The sequence below is a fragment of the Lepidochelys kempii genome, chromosome 8 (genome assembly GCF_965140285.1).
Source record: "Lepidochelys kempii isolate rLepKem1 chromosome 8, rLepKem1.hap1, whole genome shotgun sequence".
Lineage (NCBI taxonomy): Eukaryota > Metazoa > Chordata > Testudines > Cheloniidae > Lepidochelys > Lepidochelys kempii.
In genome coordinates this window covers 84,854,752-84,871,382 of record NC_136387.1, presented here as the reverse complement: position 1 = coordinate 84,871,382, position 16,631 = coordinate 84,854,752, and the positions used below count along the sequence as shown (strand labels likewise).

Here is a 16,631-nt window from a genome sequence, read left to right as displayed (position 1 = left end):
TGAACCAAAGAACAGGTATAAATGATGTCAGCTAACTGTACTTACTGTAGGCTCCTCAAAACTAAGAAAGGCCTTTGGTGAGCCATGATACCATCTCAGCGACAGCTTTCAACTGGCAATGTTCCAGTGTAATACACTGTAACAAATGTTTTTCCTGTCACTTGAATGATAATTGTATTATACACATAAAACAAATGTTGCTACTTTCACCCCTATGGAATTCAAAATAGATTACACACCAAATGTTAGAAAATAGTGCAGATTTTTAGCATAAGACTCTCTTCTGGCATATCAAGAACTAGATTATACGGTTTGAATCCATGTCAAGATCTGTTGGTATTTAGAACCAATGACCAAAATATTTCATATTTGCATGTAATGTGAGAGTACGGACAAAATGGTACTACCAACTTCATTAGTGGACTAGCCCCAGGATAGGAGTATATTGATCCAAAACACGTGCTCGTATCATGATTAAAGTATCGTAGGCATGTCCTTGAGGAATGGGGAGGACCATTCTTTGCTCTGTTCACTAGTTTAATAAAATATGGAATGTGGTAACAGAAAACAACAAAAATGTAAGCAAGCAAAAACAAATCCACACTTGTATAACAGTTTGTTTACTGTTTATTGATATTGCCAACCGAGAACACTGACTAGCAGTTAACCATATGTTAATCAAAATAGCCATATCTGATTATTAGTACTTGTCCTGGACCACAACATACAGAGATTGAATTTACTCATGGAATGACCATCAAATAGGACTACAAAATGTAGGCAAGCTAGACCTGGATTCTGCTCCAACATCCCCTGGTTTCTATAGCATTCTGGTGTGGCAAATGCAAATTTCTGCTGCAGATTAACAAATTGAGATTTTTATTGTATTAGATATGAAGAATAATACAATCAGTACAGAGTTCCTCATTTCACAGTACATTCATTTGTTTTACAGAGTGGTCACATTTTCAATATGCTGCATATTTTGGTATCCATGAAAGGGACTGATGATTAGGGAAAGACAGCTTGAATTCTTGGCACCCAAGAGGGAGGCAGCTCCTCTTTCCCTCCCATTATGAGACAGCTGACTTTAAATTCAAAAGAAAGAGGGAGGGGATTGAACTCCTCATTGCCTTCCCTTTCAACAGCAAGAAATCAGCACATTATCTGGCTATTTCTGCTAAAATGAGATCAGTAGTAAAATAATGAATGATGACACTGGGCTTCACAGTCTCCAGCCCATTGGGATAATTTGGTCAATTACACCTCTCAGGATATTGTTTAGTCAGATTCAGGCATACAACGCTGCCCCTGTTTACATTCAATTCACATCTGGGAGGCTCTTAGCAATCATAAGGGCCAGAAAGTTAATGATTGTAAAATCGAAGTTTGGATTCTAAAGCACACTTCTGTGGCAGATGCTGAATAGCAACATATTTTGTGGCTACAGAACACATGGAGCCCTACTTACACATATATGTCGCTCCACTTTAAAAGGCAGACTGAAAGTCACATTCTGCACTAGCTAAAGCTTCCCTGTAGTATTCAAGGGAAGCAATAAGTACAGTATTGTACAATACTCCAACCTGGATAGGACAGAACAGATATCAGTGACAAGACCAACGCAGAAAGGAAAAAGATGCAATTTCCAGGTCAGCCAAATTGGGGGTGGGGGAGGAGGGGAAGAGTACTTAAAGCTTAAATCTGACACTCTGCTTTTCATTACATAAAAAAGCATGTTCATTTAAAGCATCCTCCCTGTCTAAATTAGACTTGCTATTACCATAAAATATCTGTGATCAACCCTATGTTTTGTAAAACATGCTAAATGAACGATACAGGCAAGGGTGTAATTAGAACAGCCAGGATATAAATGGAAAGAAACTTTATTACGTGACTTATCACATAAGGAGTACCATCTTTCCCAAAGCACCACTGCTGTTAATGAGGTCTTCATGAGCCTTCACCACTTTTTCCAATGGATATTCAGGGCCAACTACAGGTTTAAGCCAGCCAGCTTCTATACCAGCAAGCAGCGCTGTTTCACATTCATACATCAACTTCTGTATAGTGAAGATAGTATTTACTGTAAGTCATGTGCATTTTTAAAGTACATTAGATGTATATACAAAGTTTTAATCCAAATTTCACAATTAAATGCATTTTACATTTCTTAATACTTTTAAGTGTCCATTTAGAAAAATAAAATGTATATAATCTAATAAAATTGTACCCTTACACTCCAAATCAAACCCAACTATGTTATTTTGCTAAACATTTAATTTGCTTAAACTAAAAGTTTATAAGTTAATAGAATAGCTCATCCAAGTAAATTCTTTGAACTAAAAATGCCTTACCTTAGTGGCAGAAAACAGACTAACTCCTATTATGCTGGATTCTTTCATCATAGTGTCTCTGGGGTTTATTTCAATTGGACCTCTACTCCCCACGATCTGATACAAAAAAGTTTTAAAATAAAAAAAACAGACACTTAATCCAAACATTTTTCAACAAATTATAAACTTAATTTGAAGGCAATGACAGAAAATACTTACCATCACCCTTCCTCCAGGTGATAGTAGTTGTAAGTCAGTGGCAAGATTAACATTAGCTAGCATTTCTATTATCACATCAACTCCCTGCACACCACTGAATTCCTACACAGAATATAAAAAGAGATAACCAATTGAAAAAGTTCACATTTGGATGTCTGTGTATATTTCACAGGCTGTAGGTAACCTGGGGTTTCAACATGTTAAGTTTGACATATCTAATGCAATTCTGAAAATCTATCTTCATCATATTGTGACTTGGTGGGATCTGAGTTTCTAAATGCTCCCTCCCTTCATGAGATAGTAAAGCAAATAGGAAACACAGCTAATACAAGTACTATAGTGCAATCTCTTTATCATGAAAGTTGAACTTACAAATGTAGAATCATGTACAAAAAAAGCTGCATTCAAAAATAAAACAATGTAAAATTTTAGAACCTGCAAGTCCATTCAGTCCTACTTCAGCCAATCGCTCAGACAAACAAGTTTGGTTACAATTTGCAGGAGATAATGCTACCCACTTCTTGTTTACAATGTCACCTGAAAGTGAGAACAGGCGTTCACATGGCACTGTTGTAGCCGTGTCAGATATGCTAAACATTTGTATGCCGTATGCCCTTTCATTCTTTGGCCACCATTCCAGAGGAAAAAGAATGAGGAGTACTTGTGGCACCTTAGAGACTAACAAGTTTATTTGAGCATAAGCTTTCGTGGGTTAAAACCCACTTCATCGGATGCATACAGTGGAAAATACAGTAGGAAGATAGATATATATACACACAGAGAGAACATGAAAAAATGGGTGTTGCCATACACACTATAATGAGAGTGATCAATTAAGGTGAGCTATTATCAGCAGAAGAAAAAAACCTTTTGTAGTGATAATCAGGATGGCCCATTTCCAACAGTTCCAGAGGACATGCTTCCATGCTGATGATTCTCGTTAAAAAAAATAATGCGTTAATTACATTTGTGACTGAACTCCTTGGGGGAGAATTGTATGTCTCCTGTTCTGTTTTACCTGCATTCTGCCACATATTTCATGTTATAGCAGTCTTGGATGATGATCCGGCACGTTTGTTTTAAGAACACTTTCACAGCAGATTTAACAAAGTGCAAAGAAGGTACCAATGTGAGATTTCTACAAATAGCTTCACCACTTGACCCAAAGGTTAAAGAATCTGAAGTGCTGTCCAAAATGTGAGGGGGACGAGGTGTGGAGCATGCTTTCAGAAGACTTAAAAGAGCAGCACTCAGATATGGAAACTACAGAACCCAAACCACCAAAAAAGAAAAATCAACCTTCTGCCGGTGGCATCTGACTCAGATGATGAAAACGAACACGCGTTGGTCCGCTCTGCTTTGAATCGTTATTGAGCAGAACCTATCATCAGCATGAACGCATGTCCTCTGGAATGGTGGTTAAAGCAGGAAGGGACATATGAATCTTTAGCGCATCTGGCACATACATATCTTGTGGCGCCGGCTACAACAGTGCCATGTGAACGCCTGTTCTCACTTTCAAGTGACATTGTAAACAAGAAGCAGACAGCAATATCTCCTGCAACTGGTAACCAAACTTGTTTGTCTGAGCGATTGGCTGAAGTAGGACTGAATGGACTTGCAGGTTCCAAAATTTTACATTGGTTTTATTTTTGAACGCAGCTTTTTTTTTGGTACATAATTCTACATTTGTAAGTTCAATTTTCACGATAAAGAGATTGCACTGCAGTACTTAGGTGAATTGAAAACTACAATTATTTTTTCCCCACAGTGTAAATATTTGTAATCAAAAATAAATATAAAGTGAGCACTGTACACTTTGTATTCTGTGTTGTCATTGAAATCAATATATTTGAAAAATGTAGAAAACATCCAAAAATATTTAATACATTTCAATCGGTATTCTATTGTTTAACAGTGCGATTAATCACGCTTAATTTTTTTGAGTTAATCACGTGAGCTAACTGTGATTAATTGACAGCCCTAGTTATGATTAAAGCTAAGATTTAGTCATGGGTATTTTTGGTAAGTCATAGACAGGGCACAGGCAATAAATAAAAATTCACGGCCCGTGACCCGTCCATGACTTTTACCAAAAATACCCATGACTAAACTTCTACTTCTGGGGCCCCACTGCTCTGGGGGGGCCTCTGCTGCGGGGGAAGAGGGCAGCCTGCTCCAGTGCTGGAGGTTGACTGCCGCCCCAGGACCGCTACTTGGGCAGTCCCTGGAGCCAACCACACTGGCCACTGCTTAGGCAGTCCCCGAAGCCAGCTGGTCCCAGGCTTCCCCTGGGTCTCTCCAGCAGCAACAGGTGTGACTGGCCATGGGGTGCCCGAGCAGCTGGCCCCAGGGCCAGCTGCTCAGGTGGCCTTGAAGTCAGCTGCACCAATCGCTGCAGAAGTCATAGAAAGTCACAGAATTCATGACTTCCGTGACCTCCGAAAGAATCACAGCCTTAGTTATGATTTAGTACTCTTGGTATCCATATCTTTAAAATGAACAATTCTCCTTTGACCAGAAATTAAGAGGTTGTGTACACTTTGCTCCAGTGGCAGACTCCGACAGAACCCTAATCTTGGTTCAAAAGAAAAATATAAAGAGCTGTTTACCGAATGTTTCATTTCATAAAAACTACAAAAAGAAAATATCTATCTAGTTCATCTGGATGCCAGCACAGGACTGCCATCTATAGTATGTTTTCTAGTCAATTAAAAGGAAGATAATTAATAGAATCCAAAATGGATTTTGAATATTTTACTGGAAGAAGAAAGAGGCTGGAAGAGTTATGAAACCTTCAATCTGGTAGTAAATTACCTTAATGTTATCAATGTAATCAGCTTCTCTGTGATTAAACATTTTGTGGGCTCCATTTCTCAAAACTATGTTCATTCCTTCTTCAGTTCCAGCTGTGCCTAAAACCTTTAAACCATAAGCTCTGGCAATCTGGCATGCTGCTATTCCAACCTGGAAAAATGAGTTACATTTTCCTTTACCATTTATTTTCCCACTCTTAATATAAATATCACCTATCAGAAACTCAGTACTTTACATGTCAAATTATCTTAAAATACGTTTTTATGCATAACATAAATCACGAGCATTATTGAAACATTATTCTGATTTTTTCAAAACCGCTATCCGATATTTGATTTACATTCACACACACAACATTGTGTACTAGTAAAGATGCTGCACACACAACACAGCTGATACAAAACCAAGTCAAAAGTTAAGCCATGTAACAGTACATATTATCTTTTCTTCCCACAGACAGAAACCACTAACATGATAACCATATACCACAGATAACATATCACAACTTTGACTCTTCACCGCAGAAGAGGTCCATTTAGGATCTCATTCCCAGGCTCCCAACACTACCAAAAACAGACGAGACTCCCTAGTCTCACTGCCCCTTCTGCTGGGTCCTGAGAAACCACACTCCAGTTTCAGAAAGCCAAAGGAAGGCCTGCAAAGCGTAGTTGCCAGATATTGTGGGGACCCCAGAGAAAACTCCCAAGCAGGGAAGCCTCAGAGGGTAGCAAATTTTGGAGGGGGAAGTAAGCCTCCATTCTTAGGCAGCAAGTAAAACCACTGGAAATCTGGTCAGACACTGATCCTGCCAAACAAACATCTGCATTCCCTACCACCACATCCTCTCATCCCAGCTTTATATCTCAGTTGGTGGTGAGAGGTGTTTTATTAGTGCCAAGCAGACGTAAAGTCTTGTTAGTGCCTAAGGACAAGTAGGCTTCACAGTCTCAGCTGGCTCAAACTCACTGCTTACATGGTATGGGGAATGCAAAAGAAGAACGAAGAACATGTATGCACAAAACTCTACCTCTCTTTTGGGGTTACTCCCAAACTGGTGCCTCCTGAGAAGACAGGTTCTACAATCTATCCTGACCAGCCTGCAGACAGACACTTCCTCGGCTAATTTAAGTGATGTTATTCTCTTCTATTGGTAACAAACTCTCTCATTCCATTTCTGTTACTAACAGAACTCCATCTGCTGCGATTTATGGTTCTGCTAATGAGACTTGCATCGAGGACTGTTATGTAAAGTAAACAAACTACCTTTCCCATAATAAATCCTCATGACCATCACTCTTGCCAGGCACTTATCAACTGACCTATTTGAAAAACCGAAGTCACCTTTGACATTTACATTTCAAACTAACATATGGCATGACTAGATTATCTCAACATCCAGAAGTTGTTCAATGAACAACCTGAAAAGAATGTAACATTTAAGGATAATCGTAGAAGTGTATGTCAATGAAAGACGTACCACAAACATCCACGCTTATCACTAGTACGTACCCCTTTGCCTACTCTCTTCTCACTGCACTTGCAAGTGTTTTTGTAACAGTCTGCAAATCCATAGAGAATAATCTTATTTGTGGTCCATGCCATTGTAAAGCAAAAACATGTGTGTTCCCAGAAGCATATAAAAGAAGTGGGAACAGAAAATCAAAACTCAGTTTATGAAAATAAAGAAAAAACATATTGTTGAATGTCCTTCTAGTCTAATATATTACAAAAGACTGAGTTTTCTCTCATGTGAGACTTTCATACTCAGCCTTTTGCAGCTAACCGAGTAACTCAACAAAACTTGGCCAGCTCACAATAGTTTTTTCCAGCCACTGGAAAGGGGAGATGCAGCCACTTAAAGTTTAACTATTCCCTCTTACTCTACCTCAGCCTTCTTGTTTATTCAGCAGAGCCAAAGGTTAGCCTTTTGTAAATACAGAAGCTAGTTGGGAAAACTTAAAGTCCATTCAGGTATCTCCAACATCTCCCATTTTCTAGCTACGTTACAGTTAATGGGTGAGAAACAGCACAGAAAGTCCCTTTCCAGCCAGTGAGCATTTCTTGCACAACTAAGAACAGTTTGCCTAATTTTTAAAAATGCAACTTTTCCTTTAGCTTTTCTCTTAGGCAGACTAGCTGTATGGCTCCTGAACCAGCTTCTGACCGTTCTCCACTTTGTGATTACACCATGGGATGCCCTACATATGATTTAATTAAGTTCACAGGACATCAGCATTTCGGGCCACATGTGGTTATTTGTGCAGTTTCAGGCTGTTATATTCTGGATGATAGGATTTAACTTTACGTGTAAAGAGCCTTCATGATAATTATTTGCCTATTTGTCACAAAAATAGATATACAAAATACTTGCTAATTTAAGGCTTTTCAAAATACTTACTCCTCCACTTGCCCCATGGACTAGCACAGTTTCCCCTGCTTTGGCATGCCCTCTGGAAGACAAAATGACAGACATTGAACTATTTAATACATTATAACTTTAGCAGATCCTGTCCATTGTCCAGCCATAATATGTAGTTGGATTATAGGAATTAAATCTAAATCTTTTTAGATCACATTCAATGCGCCTAATTTTCCTCTCTCTAGTTTTACACTGAGTTAGTCCTGATTCATTCTGGGATTAGAGAGGAGAATCGGGTCTTATCTCTTTTAATAATTCCTGGTTGCTAAAAGCTCTCATTCCTGAATGTAAATACAGGTATAAGCCATAACAATGGGAGTACCACTTTCATGGTTGGTACAGGTGTGTATTAACACCAGCCTACTATTCAAAACAACATTTTCTTCAACTTTAGTCTTCCAGGTTTTAAAATAATCTACCCATACTTTTTCAACGGATAAACTAGATGGTCCAATGCTCTGTTCTACGTATTGATCTAGATTGGATTCCCAGTCCTGATCTCTCATCCCCTAGCTGACAAGGCACTCTTGCCTATCACTAGAGTACAGATTTATTAATCAATACCATGGCTATTGGCAGGGTTAAATACTTAGAGCTAGTAGGAGTTCTGCCAACATCTCCTGAAGACAGAGGTGATGGAAAGATAGGACTTGTTTCAGTCATAATTTCTGCTTCTTGATTAAACCAAGGGGTTGCAGTTGTATAACCTATCTAGTCCTTCTTAAGAAGGTGAGGTGAAGAGGGGTAGGAGGAGGAAAACAATTGACTCATTTATTTCGGGGTATACACTTTTTTATTATATAGAGTGCCGCTCCCAGTTCTGGGTACCCCAGATGCACTTTTAAAAAGAAAAAGACAGTCAATTGCCTTCACATCACAACCCCTGACAATACTGTAGGCAACACATTTAATTTAACCCTCCAACAGAATCCCCACCAAAGTCCTCCTCCCATCACTACCCTACCTAAAAAGTCTCTCATCTCTTTATGAGAGAGAGAGATAAAATAGGCCTTGTAGTGTGCCCTGAAAAGTTAAGCCATGTAACTGGCTATTATGGATGGAGTGTCTGCTCTATTGTTTGTATTTTAAGTCTTCAAAAGCAGAAGATACAAACAGAGCTTGGCATCTTACTTTTGGAAGAGTGCATGGTAAGCAGTGAAATATGGGATTCCAATGGCAGCACCTTGCTTGAAGTTTAATTTATCTGATAAGGGGAAGACTGTGTCCGCTGCAGCAACGGTATAATCTGCATAGCCACCAGAGATGGTACCATTAGTAAAAACCCTGTCACCTTTCTGGCAGGAAAAAATAAAAATGGTTTAGACACAAGTTCCAAGTACTTTAGTCAGTTTTTTATGTAACACTTCTGTAAAAGTGTGTGTGTGTGCGCGTGATTACCTTCCCAAAAGGCAGGTAGAGGGATTTTATAAAAATCAAGGAAATGAAATCTATGTAACACAATTTTGTATATCCAGATTTCAAAAGGTGTGTGTATAGACTACATCCTAGGTTCTATACTGTCACACACAAGGCTACTGCATGATTAAGATGATCCTTAATGAACCTGAATTCATCCAGCTGGACTCCACAAGGAAAACGTCAGAAACATTTTACAAGCTTATGAAAAGAACTTCGGCAGTTTTTGAAGCCTGAGATTTATACATTCTTAACAAGAATAGTTATTGGTAATAGTTATTGTTGGAGTCCTTCAACAGGATAAAAATCACAACCTCCACACAATCACCAAGTAAATGGGCTGTGAGAAACAGGGAACAATATACATCCCAAACACACAGGGTGTGTTTAACTCTTATTTCCAGCCCTGGCAGCTACGGAGTATCAACTACTTTGGTACTGGTTGTGAGCTGAATATAGCACATCCCAGTTCTTAGAACATGGTAATTTCATGTTCTGTACAGTTTTTCCTCAGTTCTGTACATTCTGACCCGTTGTGGGTGTCTGACTTTCAAACTCACTGTATGATTATCTTAGTACCTGCATAGCACATAAATCCCTGCACTTTGATTTGCTGACACCTATTATTAGCCAGAGTGCCAAGATCTGCATAATTGCTATGTGGCTATTTCTTACATACCATCAATATACAAATCTCTCTATTCTGATTGGCTCCTCTATTCAGCCCTTTCAAGCTGTTTGTCTGCAACTATTGCTCTCATCTTCTTTCCCTCCAGTTTAAGCAGAAAATGCCAAAATTTACATGAAAAACTAAAAGCAAAGAAAATGGAGCTGTCAATCTGCTGAAACAGAAAGTGTTTTGTTTATTTTTGAAGTTAACACCTCTGCCTTATTTTCCATCTCCAGGCCAGCAAGGCTCTTGTCTCCTCAATAACTGTCATATCTGACTTCAGAATGGGAGAATCCCAGCTCTCTACTCAAATACAGTTTTTAAACAATACATATTCTGCTGTTAGTCTTTGGCCAAGAATCTTACTGACCTGTAAGGAAATAAAAGAGAAGGCCAATTAAAAAAAACCCCACATACATTTATCTTTTAAGAGCCCACCTTTTCCCCCTCCCCAAGAAGATATTGTTTAACCAAAGGACAGCGGGTGAAATATAACCACTATGAGACAGAAGTTCAGTATTTAAACATTGTTATCAATAGATACATCTTGTATTTCCCCCCCCCCTTCATTTTAAGTCTGAATATTAAAATTATCAGCAAAATAACTTCAGGGTCCTTCCTGTCAGTCCAGGACGATGACGACAATAATTACAGCAATCTTGACTTTTATAATGCGCCTACAATGCTTTAAAAGTGTTTCTGGACCAGTAAACAGAACCCCAATCCTGCAAGCAGAACCATGTAGTCAGGCTCCTGCACCAGTGCTAAACTCTACAGATCTCTATGGGGCTCTGTATGGTTGTAAAGGACAGCCCTCCAGGGCAGCTTGTAGGATTAGGGCCACTAATTTGACCTGGTTGCATGCTTTTAACGGCCAATTAGAGGTCCCCAAAACCCAGAGGAAATTCTGACAGGCCACAAATTATAGAGGTAGCAGTAAGTAGTGCAACAATAATGTAGGGAAAGAATAAGCCATCAATTAAAAAAGAAACAGAATATAATACCTTGAATACAGTTACATGCTCCCCAACAGCTTCAATTACTCCAGCAACATCTGTGCCAGGAGTGTAAGGTAAAGGTGGTTTTCTAGCATGAGCACCAGAACGAATATATGTCTCCACTGGGTTTACGCCACATGCCTGGACTTTGATTAAGACCTGAAGAGAAAATGTTATTTGTTACATATCATTACAATCACCATAATTTTGCATTAACAGCTTCATATTATTAAAGCAATTGACTTGACTATTAAAGAGCCCTTAATATGGATGTGAAACAATTTTGGAAAGTCTTTTGTATTTGATATGTAGACTGCATTAGAATAACAAAACAAATTAGTTAAATCTGATGCCTGTGGCTTTATTTATGTATATGCTGTTCAATCTACTCCCTATTCAGAATGAAGATGGTTCTGTTTTGGACACTCACTCAGTTCATATTCAAGTCATTACCATTCAGTGCAATTATCTTAGTTTACAGCTATCATTTCCACCTGATTTTCTTTCGGATTCGGTAATAAGACATCTGACAGGAGCTTAAGCACTTCAGGTCCACCAAATTCAGAAACTTTGACAGCTCTCATCACGTTTCTTCCAGTTGCCATAGTGATCTGAATGTCAGAAGATAAGAAAATATTGCATTAACTTCACAATCCAGTTTTCACCTCAGAGGGAGGAGAACACACACCCTACTTTTAGACAACCGTTTAAATCAGGGGCTCACTACTGATTTCTTTTCAAAGAAAAGATGGTCTTTCATCTTACAAATCTTGCAAATGAAGAGCGTTACCACCATCTCCTGTGGGAATCTGTGGGCTTTAAAGTGAATCAAACATGTAAATAACTACTTTAAAAATATGAGTGCAGTAGTTCCTATATTAGATATCATGCCATCACATCTTGAGGGAAATACATTATACTTTGGGACCCATGGTTGCATTTTACAAAATGAATTTCCAATTTCACTTATTAAAAAAAAACAACAGGTCATATAGTGAGTATTCAGCCAGGGTCTAAAAAGTAGATTTCCAGCTTCTCTTTCTGCTTGTTATTTAAGACAACAAAAAGATCCTTGCTCATAAGCCCTCAAAAATAAAAGATACAATGGGGAATTAAAATATATTCAAGGAAACCAGAAAAATTGAATACATATGTATCCTGAGGAGTACAGTTAATGTATCTAAAAGCTAGCTTGACTATGCATGTCTGTGAAGTATTTTAAGATCATCAAGGAAAGCATACACTGACAAGAATGTGGGAAAAACAAGGCAAAGGTACATTAGTCAGACAGATAATTCTTCCTTTGGACCATGACAAAGGTCCAAGTGTTAGAGGGGTACTCAATCTTACACTTTCCCAAGCCCTCCTCCTCAACATATACATTACATCAATTTTCCAAAGGGTAATTTACGCCACCATATATTTGGTTTACTATACAAATGGATAAAATACAGCAACGCCTAAACGCCCTGTTTCTACACTAATCAGAAAGGACAAGTTAAGCCACAAAACAGAATAACCAAGGCCCCAGTTTTGTAACTGGAGCTACAATGGCAAACTCTTGCAGCTGCATGGAGGCCCACGATCCATCTACTGGAATTTGAATGTAGAATCAGGGCCCAAGCTAGAAGTGCTAGCTCTGTACTGAGCACAGCCCAGTAGACAGGCATGGTTTAGCGCTAGCTACAAATGGGAATTTCTGTTCTGTGGGAAATTCCAAAATAAAAAAAATGGTTCAAATTGTCAACATTTTTTCTTTTAGCTTATATCAAATACACATAAATATTATGAAATGTTTATATTAATGTTTTAAAATAACAAAGACTATATAAAACATTTCAGCATTATAGAAGTGAAACATTGACATTTTCCACATCAAAAGTTATCAAAAATTGACATATTCCCGCTAAACGTTTTGAGTTAGACAATACTGTACTACTGACTGAAAACAACTCTGCTGAAAAAATTCAGCCAGCTCTAGTTATTATATACATGGTACTACTTAAGCAATCCTATTATAGTATTTGTATGTAAGAAATAGCACATATTTGGTAAATAAAAGGTTATTTTACTGGAGCTGTCTCAGCTTCATTACTGTTTTGACGTCTCATCACACAGCATAGAAAATATGAAATTAAAATTTCTCTCTGAAGCAGTGATCTTTTCCAAACATTGTCTCATCATATTGGTTTACATTAAAATTTCCAGTATAATAAAGATGTAACTGCTTTAATATAAAGAAAAGGAGTACTTGTGGCACCTTAGAGACTAACCAATTTATTTGAGCATGAGCTTTCGTGAGCTACAGCTCACTTCATCGGATGCATACCGTGGAAACTGCAGCAGACCATGCATCCGATGAAGTGAGCTGTAGCTCACGAAAGCTCATGCTCAAATAAATTGGTTAGTCTCTAAGGTGCCACAAGTACTCCTTTTCTTTTTGCGAATACGGACTAACACGGCTGTTACTCTGAAACCTGCTTTAATATATACACTGCACCACGATATTCTCAAAGAAAATTTTGAAGTTATGAGCATGGGAACAGAAAAAAAATTGGATAAAAAAAATCTTTAAAAAAAGTGACCACAGAAATATTGGGCCTGCTTCTCCATATGCTGATCATCTCAAAACCGTAAGGCTCACGGATGCCTTCAGCTATGAAGCATTCACTACCTTGCAGAGTGAACTGCTGTCATGGTACACTGCTACTTCTTCCTCCATACTGCCTCTAAAATCTAAACTTTCCTCTGTCCACATAGCAAAAACCCTCGCCACGGTTCTACAACACACACACAAACTCTGGTGATAAACAGAAGCTAAATGTAGTAGTTCAAGATAGATACACTACAACCTGTGATATGAACAACTTCCATTCTCGAGGTGTTTGTAACTCTGAACAAAATGTTATGCTTGTTCTTTCAAAACAATTTTACAACTGAACACTGACTTAATACAGCATTAAAACTTTACAGTACATAAGAAAAATGCTGCTTTTAACTACTGTATCTTAATTTAAATGAAATAAGCACAGAAACAGTTTCCTTACCTTGTCAAACTTTTTTTTTTTTTAAACTTTCCCTTTTTTTAGAATTTTACGTTTAACAGAGTTCTATACTGTACAAGTATTTGTTTGTTTTGTCTCTGCTGCCTGCCTGGGTACTTCCAGTTCCACATGAGGTATGTATATAATTCACCTGTCAGCTCAACTGGTGTTCATAACTCTGAGGTTCTACTATATTTTCTTGAATCACAAGCGCCTCTTTTTGCCTTTTAATCCTCTAAACTTAAAAGTATGAACATTGAGCCTCTCCCCCAGCCTGGAAGTGCCCCGCATGCTTTGTTATTTGCAAATTATTTTATTTTAGCATAGTCCAGGACATTGGAGACCCTGTTTTGCTTCCATAGGCACTGCAAAATGTATTTATCAGTTTGGGAGTTTGAGAACCTCTAATTCTCATTAGTTCTCTCTCGTCTCAGGGTTTATCTATACATGCAGTAGTTATTCTGGAATAAGAGTGTCTTTTTCCAAATTATCTTATTTGGAACTGGATTAAGAAACACTAATACATAATGTCCTGTGGCACCTTATAGACTAACAGACGTATTGGAGCATAAGCTTCCGTTGGTGAATACTACATGCATCCGATGAAGTGGGTATTCACCCACAAAAGCCTATGCTCCAATACGTCTGTTAATCTATAAGGTGCCACAGGACTCTTTGCTGCTTTTACAGATCCAGACTAACACAGCTACCCCTCTGATACCAATGCATAATGTTATTCAGGAATAGCTATTGGTCTTTACATTCACAGCCTACGTTAATCTGGAATAATTTTCATGTGTAGACAAACCCAAATTTAAGAATTTTCTATAGTGCCTATTTACACTTTTCCCAGATAAATTAAATCTGCAGTAAGTTCCCTAGCAGACTTCACAGAGTTCTTAAAGTATTACCTGTGTGCTCACTAAATGTCTCTTCCGCACACTGTGAGAACACTACAAATTTTATATTTTCTGTGTAGAAATTTTGCACATATACTCTTAATCATAACTGCAATTTCACTTGCAGCCTAGGGCCTAGAAGTTCTAATTGAATAACAGGGGTCCACATAAGGGAGATGGAAACATAGGGCTCCAAGACTGTACCTAGATTTTATTTATACCCTGTTGGAAGTGTATTTGTTATACTTTCAAACCAAAGTTCATTCCCAGGTGCAAGGTTCAGAATTACTCCTGTCTAATTTTCAGACCTACATTGAAAACTAGGATTGATTTAAGAAACACCACACTCAAACAACTAAATGGTGTTCCTGTAGATTATTAAATATTATTCCAAACTGGCTTATTGTTTCAGATCCAAACATCCCAGTTCAAAAAGCCTGGATGTTTCATATTCCATAAAATATGTGAAGGTTTTTTATATTTGCTAAAGTACTGTGTCTCCCAATTAAGAGAAGAGAGACTGTCTCCAGTTACACCTGATAACATATAAGCTGTTGTCTCTAAAACCACCCAAAGAGTTTTCAGAAGGATTGGATCCTCGTATTAAGATATTAAGTCCTTCTAGAAAACTGGTTCTCAAATTGTACAGTTGGCCTTCCTGAGGCAGGTCCAGCAAAATAGATTTTAAATGATAGTCATTTTAAACATTATAAAATTAAGGCATTACAGTGAATTTAGAGGTTTCAGAGTAGCAGCTGTGTGAGTCTGTATCCCCAAAAAGAAAAGGAGCACCTGTGGCATCTTAGAGACTAACAAATTTATTTGAGCCTAAGCTTTTGTGAGTTACAGCAAGTGAGCTGTAGCTCACAAAAGCTTAGGCTCAAATAAATTTGTTAGTCTCTAAGATGCCACAGGTGCTCCTTTTCTTTTAGTGGATTTAGAAGCCACTCAGTCAGGCAGCAAAGTAAGTGCTCACATTAGAAGGTTCTGACCTTAACACCTGTGTGCCTCCGTTGCTCCATCTCTACAATGGTATCAATTCCTATCTCATAGTGGAGCAGTGGGTTAGTTTCAAAGCCTTTTTCATAGTTTCCTTGTGGTGCCTAAACCCACATTCCGGTGCCTAGTTTTAAGTACTCAAATTTTATCTACGCGACTTGCCCACGGAGCCGATGCTAGAGCCCAAAGCGCTAGATCCGATGACTTGGTCTACCCAACCCACCGGCCCACGTTACACAGCTGTTTCCCCCCAGGCTTTCCTGCCATTGCCCCGACGCTTCAGACACCAGCCCGAACACGGGAATAGCCGTCCCGGGGATCCCGGCCCCGCGCTCCGCGGCCCCCGGCCGCCAGCGGCGTGCGGCCAGGACGCGCCCAGAGAGGGAAGAGCGAGGGGAGCCCCCGTGCCTGAGCCGCGGCCCCCCCAGTGAGGCGCTGCCTGGGATCTGCCCGAGCACGGGGCGCTGGAGCCAGCTACCGAGGGGGGCTCGGCCCGGAGACGGGGATGAGGCCCCGGGGGGGGCGCAGGAGCAGGGGTCCCCCTGGGGCTTCCCAGAGGCGGCGGGGTCTCCGCGCCCTCCCGCTGGGAACCGGCCCTGCCCTCAGGCCCCCTCAGTTCTCGGCCCTCTAGCCGCCCCGCTTCCCAGCCCCCACCTCCCGCGGCCGCCTCACCTCTCGCGGGCGGGCGAGCGGGCCGACCTCCTCAGCTAGCAGCAGCAGCAGCCCAGCTCAGGGCAACGGCCCCGCCCAGCCCCGCGGGCCGGGCTGTTAGACCCGCCCCGCCTCTTCCGGCATCGACTCTCAGACGCGGCAC

At 39.6% G+C, this 16,631-nt stretch overlaps 1 protein-coding gene across 3 annotated transcripts; it reads right to left on the bottom strand.

Moving 5' to 3' along the window:
• Positions 1-604: 604 nt before the first annotated feature.
• CRYZ (crystallin zeta) lies at positions 605-16,608 on the bottom strand. Of its 3 annotated transcripts, none has more exons than XM_073357339.2 (9): positions 16,490-16,608; positions 11,370-11,486; positions 10,882-11,034; positions 8,923-9,086; positions 7,771-7,822; positions 5,373-5,522; positions 2,556-2,657; positions 2,358-2,453; positions 605-2,063 (listed from the first exon to the last, which is right to left on the bottom strand). In XM_073357339.2, the coding sequence occupies exons 2-9, from the start codon at positions 11,478-11,480 to the stop codon at positions 1,902-1,904; spliced, it is 990 nt and encodes a 329-aa protein (XP_073213440.1). In that variant the 5' UTR covers positions 11,481-11,486; positions 16,490-16,608; the 3' UTR covers positions 605-1,901. The 3 variants fall into 3 exon arrangements, with proteins under 3 accessions (XP_073213440.1, XP_073213439.1, XP_073213441.1); XM_073357338.2 differs by lacking the exon at positions 16,490-16,608 and adding an exon at positions 15,811-16,426; XM_073357340.2 differs by lacking the exons at positions 2,556-2,657; positions 16,490-16,608 and adding an exon at positions 15,811-16,434.
• Between the last annotated feature and the right edge of the window lie 23 nt (positions 16,609-16,631).